This window comes from Toxorhynchites rutilus, chromosome 2, assembly GCF_029784135.1.
Source record: "Toxorhynchites rutilus septentrionalis strain SRP chromosome 2, ASM2978413v1, whole genome shotgun sequence".
NCBI lineage: Eukaryota > Metazoa > Arthropoda > Insecta > Diptera > Culicidae > Toxorhynchites > Toxorhynchites rutilus.
The window spans coordinates 160,737,874-160,752,865 of NC_073745.1; the positions used below are offsets into that span (position 1 = coordinate 160,737,874).

A 14,992-nucleotide genomic window follows, 5' to 3' on the forward strand; every position below is an offset into this window, starting at 1 on the left:
TTGAAAGACCGGTTTTCTAGAAAACTTTTAATGAAGAGACCTAATCTCCCACGAATCCCCCAGTCGAGAAGGCTTTTCAGCACTGGGTACCTCCATGCCCGATCGAAGGCCTTGGATAAATCCAGGGAAACAATATCAATGTGGTGTAATTTTTCAGTTGCGTCGTCTAGGATTTTTTCGATTGCTACAAGGCAATCTTCTGTACCTTTTCCCGCACGGAAGGCGAATTGTCTGGGATCAATCAGCTTATTTGACTCTAGAAAAGTTTAAGCGTCGATTGATCATTTTTTCCATGACTTTCCCAACACAACTTAGAAGTGTGATGGGGCGGAAATTGTCAAGAAGATGGTTGTTCATGTCTGGTTTCGGGATACAGATCATTAAACCCTCTTTCCAGCAACTGGGGAGGGTTCCACTGTCCCAGACTTTGTTGAGGAGCTTCAGAAGTGCTTTTTTCCCGAGATGGGGTAGATTGTTAAGCATAGGGTAGCTGATGTCATCAGGTCCTGTGGATCCTTGTTTGACTTTGTTCAGTACCCAATCGAGCTCTTTGAGGGAGAGGTTTTTGTTGAAGTCAAATTCCACATCGGTTTGAAAAACGATGGGAATTCTTTCGCATTCCGTTTTGTGGGTTAGAAAGGTTTGGTCGTAGTTTTGATTGGAGGAGGCGGATGCAAAGAAATCTCCAAACGCCTCGGCGATGATTTTCCGGTCATTGGTGTATTGACCGTTAATTAGAAGACTATATTCTTTGCTCCTTTTCTTGCCATGAAGCCTGCCAATCTTACTCCATAACTCCTTTGTTGACGCGTTGGGATTAATTTCGCTGACGAATTTAACCCAACTGTTGTGCTTGGCTGAGTTGATTACAGTCTTAGCTTCTTTGCGAGCCCTTTGGAACTCTGTAAGCAGAGTGGGCCGGATTGGCCTTTCTTAATTTGCGAAGGGCCTTACGTCGACCTTTGATCGCTGCCTTCACCTCAGGTGACCACCATGGGACGCATTTCCTGCCAGGAATGCCACTGGTTCTGGGGATGTGCACCATTGCAACTTCTAGGACAACTTTGGAGAATTCCTCGGCTGTCCAATCTCGTTTAGTGGAGAGGCGGTTTTCAATGTCAAACTGATAGCCAGCCCAGTCAGCGTATTCAAATTTCCATCTTGGCCTTGTTGAAAACTCTGGAGAAGTTTGGCCGAAGGAAGTGAAGATTGGAAAATGATCGCTTCCGCAAGTATCATCGTGGATGTTCCAAGAAAGTTTTGAAGAGAGTTTGTCTGATACTATAGTGAGATCGATGGCTGAAGTAGTACCAGAATAATGTATTCTGGTGTGTTGGCCGTTGTTAAGAAGGAGAAGAGAATGGTCGGATATGAAATCCTCAATGATGGATCCTTTTCGATCGAGGTATGCACCTCCCCAGGCGTATGAGTGGGCGTTGAAATCACCCATAAGCATGATTGGGGCGGGAAGTTGGGCGAACAGATGGTCCAGTTGGCCGCGTAGAGTGTTCGGATCGGAATCATTAGTGATGTAGATGCTAACGACGGTGATTGGAAAGGGGTGTTTAATGCGCACTACCACTGCCTGAAGGTCAGTGGTAATGGGAAGAAGATCATGTGGAGTGCCATCCTTGATTGCGATTGCAACTCCGTGTTTTGATGGGTTGGGACCCTCTTTGAAGTATGTGATGAACTTTGGAATGAAATTTTTATCGAAGTTGTTTCCTGAAGGGCTATGACTGTAGGATTGGAGCTCGAAATAAGTATTTTCAATTCTAAAATATTTTGTCGGATACTTCTGATATTCCATTGTATCCCGAATTTCTGTATTGGAGTGAATGTGTTAGAGTGATTTAACTCTAATTCCTAAGTCTTAGTTGTGTTGTGTTTGGACTATCCAAAGAGGATTAGTTCGATTGTCCTCTACCCTTGGAAAGAGAAGTTTTCTTCGGGGTGTTGTTGTTCTTGTTTGGTGTGGAGGTCTTTGGGGTGTTTGTTGTGTGTGTGTTGTTGTTTTTTGATGTATGTACGTTGTTGTTGTTGTTGTTTTTTGTTTGATGTGCGTTGTTGTTGCTGTTTTTTGTTATGGTTGTGTTGTTGTTATTCGTTGGTGTTGTGGTTCTTTGTTCGTTTTTTGTTCTTTTTCTTTCTTTATTAATTTGGGTTTCATCTTCAGATTTTTGTTCTGATTCTGAAGATGATTCTTTATTTATTTTCCTTTTGTTTTTTTTCGGGGCTTCGGATGTATCCATTGAAATTACCGATTCGCTATTTGATTCGGTTGTCGAACTTTCGGTAGACGATTCGGTCATGATTGTGTCCATAACTGAGGGAGTGCTTTCGCGACTAGAAGCGGCCGAAGCGGCCGAGGCGCAGCTGCATTTGCACTTGCAGCCGGCTATTGGTGCCCGATTTTTGTTAAGTCTGTCTTGTAAGACGCTTGAAAAGGTTGGACCGTTGTTTTGGGTGAGTAGATTCTTGGCTTCTCTGTAAGAGATTCCTCGATCTATTCTTGTCCTAGTTATTTCATTTTCTTCAAGCCATTTAGGACACTTCCTACTTGAAGAGGAGTGGTTTCCTTGGCAATTGTTCAAAGTGCTGGAGAGTTGCATATCTTAAAATCGAAGTCTTTAGGATGTTCTTTGCTGCAGTTTCTGCATAGAGGGTCCTCGCGTTTGCATCTTTTGCTGGTGTGCCCAGAATTAAAACACTTGAAGCACTGCATGGGGTTCGGATAGTAGTTCCGAGTCCCAGCGCGAATGAAGCCAAAATATATGAATTCGGGAACCACGGTTCCGCGAATTGTGAGGATTAGTGTTGGTGTAGGAATAATGGATTCTCCGTCTTTTCTGACTATGCGCTTAACGTCGATCACTTTCTGATCGGAAAGCTCTTTCGCTAGTTCTTCGTTTTTTAAATCGATTACGTCTCTACATGTTACCACGCATTTGCGTTGGTTCAAAGTTGGGTGGAAGATCACCTCTACGGGGGTGTTGTCTATTAGTTTAGTAATAGAAAGCAACTTACCGACAACATCCTCGTTCCTAGTTGTCAAGATGTATTGCAGTTTCTTCTTTTCATCGCGCTGTGGTTTTGCGCTGTTGAAATCTTTTGCAACTGCATTGATGGTTTTGCTCACGGTGAAGGGGTTCGTTGGAAGCACCTTGTCTCCTGTAGCTCTGAGAAGCAGTATTTGAAGGTTGCCATTTGAGGGGTCCGCAAATAGTAGAGCGGTGGCTTCGGTGGGCATGCCCTCGTAGAAGTTTGTAGCCCGGCCTCCCGGAGGCCCGGAGCTACTAGAAGCCATGCTTCTGCTTGACTATATCACTGATATAGTCTGCAGAAAAAAGTGTGATAATCACAAAAAAAATCCTGAGGGATCTTCACTTGTGGGAAATGTACCCGAAAGTTCACTTTGTTCCGGTAAAGCACTTTAAAACCACCAATTGACGCGAATCACTATAAAATTCACTTGTTGTGCTAATCGTTTCAGCCACTTCACTGTCTGTATGCGTGTTTATTTTCTTTTTAATTATATTTTTAATTTTAGCAACACTACAGTTAAACTGCCAACACTGCCCGAAAAGGGGGCATGGCGTTTGTGACGCTGAAAAGCGCGCGCTTTTCCGGTTTGCCGGCAAGCGCCCGCTCTCCACAGTTGACGCGAGCTGTTGCTTTCTTCCACTCTGCTGTCACTTAAAAATAATTAAAATTAACTCCTTCGGAATCGCCAGGGGGAGACGTCCTAGTCCGCTGTCCAAAACGCCAAACTGCCGAGCTGAAAGAAAACGCGACCTTCTCGGTCGGAGGTTAAAATCAGTATGTGTATTTTTTTGCCATCGCTGCCTTTTAACGCTCATTCGTTCGTCTCGTTGAACTCGCCCCTTTGGCTGAGTCTGCCGATTTGTCTCTATCCTGTGAGCGTGTACCGCTAAAGTACAAAACGCGCGGACCCGCTGAAAAATATCTCATTCTCATTCAAACTGTAAATCAATGTGGTTGTATGGCATCGTTTCACATCGCATCGCATCACATCAACAAAACAACACAAGCAGCAACGTGGACGTGTGGACGTGACAAAGGAGGACAAGTTAAGGGAAAGGCAAAGTCCCACTCGAACCGTGCAGGTTTGCAGTTCTCTGTTGGTCGCATTCACTGATTGCTCCGCAAGGGTAACTAGGCCGAATGGATTGGTACCGGAGCACCAGTATACCTAACAGCGGTTATAGAGTTTCGGCCGCCGGAGTGCTCGAGTTGGCTTGCAAAGCTGTTCACGACAATAAGAAAACCCGCCTACAGAACATACCATATTCGGTCCTACGTCACTTCGGTTATGTCCCCGACATTACCCACCCGTCTTTTATCGTGAGTGCAAGCCACAAACGATTAATCCCATTCCATAGAGCGGATGATGAGTTCTTGATCGGAAAGTGTAACAAGAGACGATCAACTGAAATCTTACGACACTCATCGAGGGATTTTTAATTCTCTATTGCACAGACCGCAGTGAGTGGCTGACTCAGTCTCGTGTCGATTTTATTTTGCTGTCGTCTCCCGCCCGATAAACAGCAGACGGGTAATGGATGCAATTGATTAATTTTATTACCAGCAGATTTGGGCGAATCTCATCCCGCCCAAAATCGTTTTTAGATTCCAATAATTCTGAACATTCACATTTCTCTCCAAATAATTTTTCCAATAGTAATTCAATTAGTGACTTCACGAAACACCTTTCGAATTCGATTGAATTTCAGACCCTTTTTTATTTTGTAGATAAAACGGATGACATATTTGATTAATTCAATTCTGTTTGGTTACGTTCTTCGTTGCGAATAAATGTAATGAAATAGTATGGACGTATGATATTCATGTATCGTGGACTTCCGACATATGTGGCAGTAGATTTATCGAACAACTAATGTTTTTTTTAATATCCCTTCAAACTTGTTGCATCTCTCAAGTGTACATACTGCTTTGACCGCAGATTTGCATGGTTGAATCTGGTTAATTTCAGGTATTCAGTCTTCATATTGTCGAATGAATACTGTTGGAACAATAGGTATCGCAGCAAATGATTATCAATATCCTACCTTATCATCAAACGGTATGCGAATAATTTCAGTGAACTGACGGCATTGGAATATATGCTTTGTGAGGACCACACAATTACTATCAGAGCGAATAAACGTCCGACTGGAAGTCATGAACATCAATTCAATGTGCCCAAGATAAATTTATCCTTTGAAGGTCATTAACCTTTCTAAAAATGATCAGATGGAATATATTCCAATGTCGTCTGGAATAACCTGTCCAACACCTTATGATCGTAATATTGTTTTTGCTATCATTCTGATGTTTCATAACACGGCACTCTATTGATTATTCGCCGAAAATGAATAAAAAATATCCTTGAAGTTAGCCTACGGTTTTAGTAGCAGTGCAATATGGTGAGCCAGTCTCAGGATAAGAAAACATTTAAAAATAAAGCTTTTTTTTTGAATGAATCAATAGTAAAACAAAACGTCAAAAAATTTCTCAGCTTTGTGATAGCAGATAATCATTATCCATTTGAGTTGTATGAGTATTCCCACAAACTGTGGATAGTCTATCTGCATACAGATTATGTAGAGTGCCACAATCCAAAAAAACAGGAAGTGGGTTATATCTGTGGTATAACCGCAAGGGTGACGTAGGACTTCCGTTGATTTAGTGATCATTTGTTTGAAGTTGCATCTCAATGAATGGATGAAAGAATAAATTGCAAGTTTGGTGAAAATTCTTCTTGTAAATCTGTGAGCGGATGAGTTATTTGTATGAAATGATCATATATATTCAGAAAACTTCAATTAAACTCTTTCAAAGTTGTGAAGTGGTCCTGAAAAGAACCGGTTTGGGGTTATGTGGACCTGAAATGAGTGATTGCCGGATGGTTTGATTGGTGAGCCCATGTGCGGATCCGATAAGAAACAATTGATATAAATAAAGTCATAACAAGCTTTATGTAACATGTGTGTGTGGCGGCTGGTTCGATGCATCAAACGGAACCAATTTTCGATACTGATACTCTCTTGGTTGCCTTCTCTTCTCCCGATGGATCGGCTTTTCTGCGCTCCCTCACAGTTCGAAACATACTGAATGCGTTTCAAGTCAGGTCAGTTAATGAATCACTCGTTCCCTCGCCGTCTAGCTCGTCCAGCGACGATATTGTCCAGTTGATGTCCTCGCGAAAAATAAATGAGTTTCACCACAAGAATATCGCTTAAGTATGCTTTTTGTCCGTGATTGAATCGAGAGAAGGTGTGGTTTACGATGGCAATTTGGAAGCCAAACTAGATGCGAATGAACTCTCTGAGTTTGAAACTTTCAGCGGTTGAGCAATAATCGATTGAAAATTATATGATTTTCGGATACGAAAATATCCTACTGATGGGGAAGAATAATCTTCAGAAGCTTTCCTGCTAATTAATTGCACTTGATTGAAAAATCACCAAACCAAATGTATTTGGTCGCAGTGTTTTATGGATAGAAAATATTAAAATAAACTATTTCGCTTGAATGTATTTTTCAATTTCAAGGGGAACTGGCAGATTATTTTTCAGCAACGATAAGATCTATGCAGATTCTACTCGATACTCGACGCCAACCAGTGGTTGATGCTAACTCGATAACCAGATGTTAATAGCACTTGATTGAAAAATCACAAAACCAAATGTATTCGATCACAGCAGAGTTATATGGACAGAAAACATCAAAATAAACTCTTTCGCTAGAATGTATTTTTCAATTCTAAAGGGAACTAGATTATTTTTAGATTATTTTTCAGCAACGATGACATCTTTCTGGAATCTTCTCGATGCTAGATAGCAACCAAATGAAAAGAATTCCGCGCGTGTATGTGTGTGTGTGTGGCGGCTGCTCCGATGCCTCAAGCGGAACCGTTTTTCGATGCTGATACTCTCTTGGTCGCCTTTTAAGTGACATCACTCTCCTCCTGATGGAGTCTCTTCTGGCCTAAGATGCACAAACAGGCTCTTGGTGACACCGTTCATCAGCGCTTCCATGATAAACGAAATTATCTTCACCACAACAGCGACAACATGCTCCAATCGCTGTTCAATTATAACTGAGTGGATTTCCGAGCGGCGCTCGCTTATATACCGATTGGTGATTTCAATGGCCTGTTTTGAAAGCAATTTTAAGGCTATTGAAACAAGTTTTTGGATCAAAAAGTAACAAGTATATAATGCGTAGACATTTTATCTTTCGAATGAAATGTTTATCATACCATTTCGTTCAGTTGTTTAGGAGCTATTAACGCTCAAAATCTCGGTCTCCGGCGTAACGCTTTCGTTTTCGAAACTTTGATTTTACACCCCGGTATAGAAATGAAAGACGTAGTCCTACGTCAAAAAATATGAGCAAATATTTACGTGCTTACAAAAAAACATAAATTAGCGCAAATATGTCAATTGCGCTAATTTATGTTTTTTGATTAATTCAAGGTAATCAAGGTCTTTTCTAGACACCAGTTTACTCGGCCCCGAAAAAAGTGGTCTGTATTTGGGCAGGCGGAAAAATATATCTCGCAAGACCACGTGTTCGATGTCGTAATAGCCTTGGCCAATAACGCATTTACATTAACTCATAAAATTAGTGATTTGAGGGGGATTATTGTTTGTAGTCTCTTGATTAATTTAAACACCATCTGAGAAATCCTCTGAGAAACATGAAACATTAAAGTCGTCCTATCTGCTGTAGCGCATTTTTTATTTTACCCAGTTTCATCGAAGTAAACGCGCGAACGCCCGGACGAGAGAGCGAGAATCGTACGTCATAGAGACACTCATTCCCATGGAGCAAATTCTTGTTAGGAGTTGTAAACAAAACGAGGAAGGAGAGTAACTCAATTATTCGAACTAGTTTCAGTCTAGCAATGCTTTGGTTAACTCAGAGTTACCAAGAGAAAATCATTTGGTTATGATGGGTGAGGATTAATAGTTAGTCGCAGTTTGCACAGATTGCGATCTGTGCAGTTTGCGATTAATCGTAAATCACATCATGCTCCCTTGTTTTCCATCCTTGGTCATCAACAGAGACTTTTGCCTCGGGTTTTTTTTATGTTCAACTAGCAACCTCGGATAAACCTTAATGGTTATGACTAGGGGCGTGCAATCCAGCTCATCATGATGAACAGTTCCGATCAGCTCAGCTCATCTAAACGAGCTGTTCTTTATGAACAGCAAAGCTAGTCTCTGGGTCATTCACTCGCTTTTTTTCGAACTTTTCCAAGCAGAAAATCCACAAGTATATAGAATGAATTCAACAACGAGGGGCCTCTAATGTCTCTAGAAGACATTAGTTCATTTGCAGTAGAATGAACTAATGTCTTCTAGAATGAATGATTGTGACATTGTATTTTTATTAATTTGGACCTATATTCTACAATACATTAGCCTAGATCTTTCAAACGTCCACTTCACAAAACGAAGGTTTTCCGGTTACACATCATTTCAATAATCAGTTTTATGGATATGGTTTGAGCTACAACAAAAACTTCAAAGCTGAAATAAACAAATTGGGTTATCACAGTCCCGTTTTTGTGGAAAAATCGGGGCGATATTCACTCAATCAACGGTATATCAGGTTAATTATCATTTCTAAACTCATGAAATTTAGTTCGCAGTTATGAAATATATTCTTTGTTATTTTTTTTTGTTATCATTTATTGAAATAAACTTCAAAATCCCAAGGCAAGTTTAGTGAAATGCGCTATATAACAATGCCAATTAATATAAACATTGAATAAGCTATCAAACTTTTTTTCAAATGTAAGCTATTGAAGATTTGAAGACATTTTTACGTACCATGTGAAGACATTTGAAAAAATCACGTGGTATCCCTGCACTGGATGCAGAAAAGTGGTCGTACGAATTGTATGCAAAAGTGAAAGTAACAACCACATTGAGTTGTATTGGTGTGGTTACATTGCTTCCCTCTTTTTTTCCAAAATATATATTTTATTAAGGCACATATGGCGTTAGCCTGACGGGGCCGGAAGTTCAATATTTTGACAATTTTTGTCTTACGACTATGTTAGTAATATGTAACCGATTACTCGCGGTTGGCTCGAGGTTAGTATTACAATGATTCTCATAATTGGGATGTTGCAGTCTCCAGTACTATGTACGTGTGGCCGACATGGGATACTTCCTATAGGGGTGCAACTGATCATAAATCAGCGACGCCCCCTAGTCTGTACCTCATATCAATCGTGGTGCATCTCTCTTGACTCGAGGAATACAGGGTAGAATGGTCACTGGGCGGTACAATCTTCAGCTCGTGTAGAGCTGTCATGAGTGGTACAACCTTTGGCTCTTGTTGAATGTTCAGTGGCCTGCACAACCTTTGACCTGTGTATCTGTAAAGAGTATGTGTATGTATTGCCGCGACTAATTAGAAGTTTATCGATCGGATAGGAGGGATATGATACAGAGGAAACATCATTAAACGTTGACATCGGCGTTTCTGAGGAACAGGTATAGATGAAGCAGAAGATAAGGATCACGACTACCTAAGATATCCCGGACGGGGATAACCGATTGTCTGCCTAGTGCCCTCAATGCTCTGGTGAGCTGAGAGCGGGCAGCATGGAATCGGATACACGACCAGACAACATGCTCGATGTCGTGGTAGCCATCGCCACAATCACAAAGATTGTTTGCTGCGAGCCTCGTACGCGAATGAAATCACGACCTACATTCAATCCCTTGAACCATGCACTCGTCGAGACCTTAGGGATAATCGTGTGTAACCAGCGACCGAACTCATCTTCACTCCACATGCGCTGCCAACTTACGAGCGTGTGCTGACGAGGAATGTGGAAAAATTCATTATAAGCAATTTGCCTTTCAAATAGTGTGCCTTCTGATGCGCCCAGCTTAGCTAGCGAGTCCGCTTTCTCATTCCCCGGAATCGAGCAATGAGAGGGAACCCATGCTAAGGTAATCTTGAATAATTTTTCGACCAAAACACTCAATAGTTGTCTTATTCTTGTTAGGAAATAAGATGAGCATTTATCAACTTTATCAACTCTATTGAGCTGAGACTGTCTGAAACAATAAAATAGTGGTCGATGGGCAATGTTTCAATGATCCCTAATGCGTAATATATCGCACCCAGTTCAGCGACATACACGGAACAAGGATCTTTGAGTTTGAAAGAGGCACTGGAATTTTCATTGAAGATACCGAAGCCAGTGGACCCGTTTATGAATGAACCGTCAGTAATGAACATTTTATCAGATCTAACTTTCCCATATTCTGCCGAAAATATCGGCGGAATAGAATCGGAGCGTAGGTGATCTGGGATTCCATGGATTTTTTGTCGCATGGACAGATCAAAAATGACAGAGGAATTGCAGAGGTATGGGAAGCAAACTTGGTTGGAGATGCCTGGTGGAGGGTGCACGTCGTGGGTAAGGTACTCATGGTATAAAGACATAAAACTTGACTGAGGAGTCAGTTGGAGTAGATTTTCGAAGTTATCAATCACCAATGGATTCATGATCTTGCAACGGATGAGAAATCTGGAGGATAATTCTGTGAACCGAAGAGTAAGTGGGGGTACTCCTGCCAAAACTTCGAGACTCATCGTATGTGTCGAATGCAAACACCCCATGGCTATACGCAAGCAACGATATTGTATTCTCTCCAGCTTGAGAATATGAATCCTGGCAGCTGATCGGAAGCAAAAACTGCCATATTCTAACACTGATAATATCGTTGTTTTGTACAACTGGATGAGGTCTCCTGGATGGGCACCCCACCATGTTACGGTAATTGTTTGGAGAAAATTGATTCTTTGCTGGCATTTCTGTTTCAAATACGCAATGTGTCTCCCCCAGGTACACTAAGAATCAAAATATACACCCAGGTATTTGAAAAACATAGAGTGTTGGATCGTTTTGCCGGATAGGTGAAGCTGGAATTGGGCGGGTTCGTGCTTCCTAGGAAAAACGGCCATTTCAGTTTTCTCCGTAGAGAATTCGATACCCAGCTTGAGGGCCCACGTGAACAGATTGTTCAGGGTATCTTGCAACGACTTTTGCAGAACGACGGGATTAGTACCCGTGATGGAAATAACTCCATCGTCTGCAAGTTGTCTCAACGTGCAGTCTCTAGTTAGACAATCATCTATATCATTGACGTAAAAACTGTACAAGAGGGGGCTTAGGCAGGAGCCTTGTGGTAGGCCCATAAAACTGTAACGAGAAGATTTCGAGCTGCCATGAGAGAAAATCATGTGCTTGATTTTAGAAAATTGTAATTTCTCATTCAACACTGTTGTTCTATTCATGACTATGTTTGAGAAAAATAATTTGCACAGCTGTTGCATTCCTAATAATAATTTTCATTTTTTTTAAAATAAATGTTTCCATAACGGTACACAACAATTGCACTGGAAAATACAATTTGTGTCACTATTGTTTTTTTTGCTGATGCTATTTTCAGGCATTATTTGAATTTATTCAAAGCAAAAAAAGAATTACCTCTGATGTCTCATACCGAGACAAAACTCAGTGCCGCAATAGAGGCGATTGTAACCTGTTATTAGACTTATCAACGAACACAGCACATTGTGAAAAATAAGTTAAAATAGGAAAATCTAATAAATAATCACTAGAAAAGTGTGCAAAATACAAAATCTAGTAAAATGGTTGAAAACACTCCTAAAAATTCATCGTGTTGTTACAAAACAACACAAAGGTTTACAAAATCGTCCAATCATATCAAAACATCCAATTATTCATGTCGCATTACAGGTCGACCAATTAGAGGCGAATCACTTTTTCTAATTAAATGAAAATACTTGATTCTCGTTCTGTGAGACCAATTGACCAATTAACTAGACGTATAAGAACTATCTATCGGAAATATTGGCCCCTATTATGTAAATTGAATCGAACGAACAATTCGATTCCTCTAACTATCACTATCATTTTGTAAAGCGATAAAATCTTATCGAATCGAGTTCTTCCTCTAAACTTTTTTTCTTGAAACGTCCCCGAAATGTTTCTCAAAGCAAAGGTTCAGGAACGTAACAAACAAACCAAACAGCTCGAAAATTTATGCCGACAGCTTCCACCCGACTGTATCTATAACAGTAAAATAAAGCTAACAAGTAAAATTCTATAATTCTATAATTACATAATAGGTCCCATTATTTGATTTTAGAAAATTGTAATTTCTCATTCATCACTGTTGTTCTATTCATGACTATGTTTGAGAAAAATAATTTGCACAATCAATTCACATTACTTAAAATTTACTTTTAAAATGAAAATAACAACCCTTCATTGAAACTCGCATACGCAACCTTCTAAAGCCTGTAAAAATGAACGAAATTACAAAAAAAAAACGTTTCATTATCACTGATGGGTGTTCCTGAGGCTTTCGATGACAATGTTTTCTCTTTGATTGACATATTTTTAATCAGCATTGAATAACTTGAATATTTGCAGCGTGAGTCACATTGACACCGAAATGAATTCACTTTCACTAACATGTGTTTTGACATCATTTAAGAACGGTTGTTAAAATCATTGTTATTGTTCCTGCTATCAGAGAAATCATTAGCGCTCAACATGCTGCTTTATCATCAAGTTTGGTTACATGTGAGCGGTTCGATGTATACACGCTTGATAAAATCCGTGCGAACAAATTCCTCATCCCATACCCATAAAATTCAACCGTGCCATACGTCATTCAAATTTCGAAATGCTCGATTCTATGGCAAGCCGAACACTGGATAACTCTGCGATGCTCGTCAGACAGTCGTCACAAGAACTTCTCACTACGATTTGGAAGAGTTTTTGCAAACGATAAATTGATTCGCGACAGGCGGTTATTCGTCCCTATTTCTCGTTCAAGTTCGAAGCTTTTAACGTTGTTTCAACTAAGATAATGATAATCGTTACATTATATCATACATCATATGTTTACATCCATAGATCGCGACATGTTGAACGCAATGAAATGTTCGCTCCAGGTCGGATGGCCTATCATATCGAGCTGGAAGATGAGAACGCAGAAACGGATATACCAACAACGGTGATTCGTTCGAAGGCAGAGGTTCCGCTGGTAGCGGGCGATACCCAAACGCTGACAACAAATGATATCGTAATTAACAAACTGGCCCAAATTTTGTCCTATCTACGTCAAGGTGGGCGAGGCAAGAAGAACAAACGCAGAGTGGGTATTTTTGATAATCAATCACGGCACGTCACGTTCATAATTTTGTTAATACTACACAGGACAAAGATAAGCCGCTGTTCAAGTTATCGGAAGACAAGAACATAGATGATTCCATCTATGGCGACATCGGTGAATATAAACCAACTCGACGTTACGATGCAGGATCATCTTCATCGAAAGCAGATGATAGCCAAGTCAAGCATAGATATTTCGAAAACTCTAACGAACAAGAAGAGCGTGAAGTCGGAGCTATTCAAAGTATGCAGTATACCTGTGTTTGTTAAAAGTCAATATATTGATTCAAATGCCATTGTTTGTTCACAGTCCCCGCACCCCCTAAGCTATCAGCTCAACTGATAACGAAATTAACGGCTGAACCCGAAGGATACGCAGAATGTTATCCAGGTTTGCAGGAAATGAACGACGCCATAGACGATTCTGATGATGAAGTCGACTACACTAAAATGGATCTCGGTAATAAAAAAGGGCCAATTGGGCGATGGGATTTCGATACGCAAGAGGAATATTCGGGTACTATGACCTTACATTTATTCTTGGACGAAGAGTTATCACCAATTTTATTTCACTTGTAGATTATATGAGTAGCAAAGAAGCTCTTCCGAAGGCTGCATTCCAGTATGGCGTTAAAATGCAGGATGGTCGTAAAACGCGCAAACATAAGACAGAGAAGAATGAGAAAGCTGAGCTGGATCGCGAATGGCAGCAAATTCAGAATATCATTCACAAGCGCAAAGCAAAAGAGGGATCTAGTAGTGAGATTGACTTCAAAAAGGCAAAACAATAAGTAAATTAATTATTTAAATGGAACGAATCGCTCAGTTAAAAAACTGTTAAAGCTGATGTTAGTCGCTATTTCTGTTTTTTCGAAAAAATATTAAAAAAAGCATCCTCAAACTGGATTACGACGTTCTGAATTTCCCTGTTTCTTAATCCATATTTCGTTCCATCTACCAAATTTGCTTTACAACTGAATGATATATGGGTCACTCAAATGAGATGTTAGTGCTAATAAAATGTCTTGATACTGATTCAAAGTGATTGACTTGACTCCTTTTTTTTAATAGTCTTTAAACTTTGCTGTTCATTCGTTTCTAAAAATTCAAAATGTGGGGTTGTGCTAATCAAAGAAATTCTCAAAACGACAAAATCCAAAAACTTAAACTTATCAATTCAATACTCAACAAAAGCCTCCTTGGGGGGTCTTCGTAGCCACATTGCTTGCGCGTTCGTTTACTAAGCAATCGATCGTGAGTTCAAAGCTCAAGGGCCTCAATTGATCTTTGTGTTGTTATACAATAACTACGTCTGCGCAACAATCAGCGATGGAGATCGATTCATGGTCGGAGTCTAGCCCTCTCTACATCCATATGCAAACTCAGCTTGCAACAAGAAAAACTTTGGGCTGTTGTGTTATAGCACAACAATGATTATATCAATTATCTCTGCTGTCTAGTTTACTGAACAATGGAAGAACAGAAGGAATACTCTTACTCATAAATGGTTACTGTTTAATTCAAAATTTATTGATACCATAAACATGTAACATGTATACAATCAAATCCGGCACTGTTGCAGCTAAAAGCTAATGAGCTTAAATTAATAAACAAATGAGATTAAAAAAGATCTCATTCACTATTTGTGTAATGAGTGTTCATCCCTTGGATAGAATGATGATTCTTTTAAATCTAGTGCAATGTTAAAATGTCGGGTTGTTGAGA

General features: G+C 40.1%; 1 protein-coding gene across 1 annotated transcript in view; it reads left to right on the forward strand.

Moving 5' to 3' along the window:
• Positions 1-14,302, forward strand: part of LOC129768945 (protein Red) — a 34,696-nt gene extending 20,394 nt beyond the window's left edge. The window contains exons 2-5 of the mRNA XM_055770896.1: positions 13,010-13,250; positions 13,313-13,511; positions 13,578-13,784; positions 13,847-14,302. Of these exons, the coding sequence (XP_055626871.1) occupies positions 13,010-13,250; positions 13,313-13,511; positions 13,578-13,784; positions 13,847-14,058 (859 nt within the window). The 3' untranslated portion in view covers positions 14,059-14,302. The remainder of the gene's footprint in view (positions 1-13,009; positions 13,251-13,312; positions 13,512-13,577; positions 13,785-13,846) is intronic.
• The last annotated feature ends 690 nt before the right edge of the window (positions 14,303-14,992 follow it).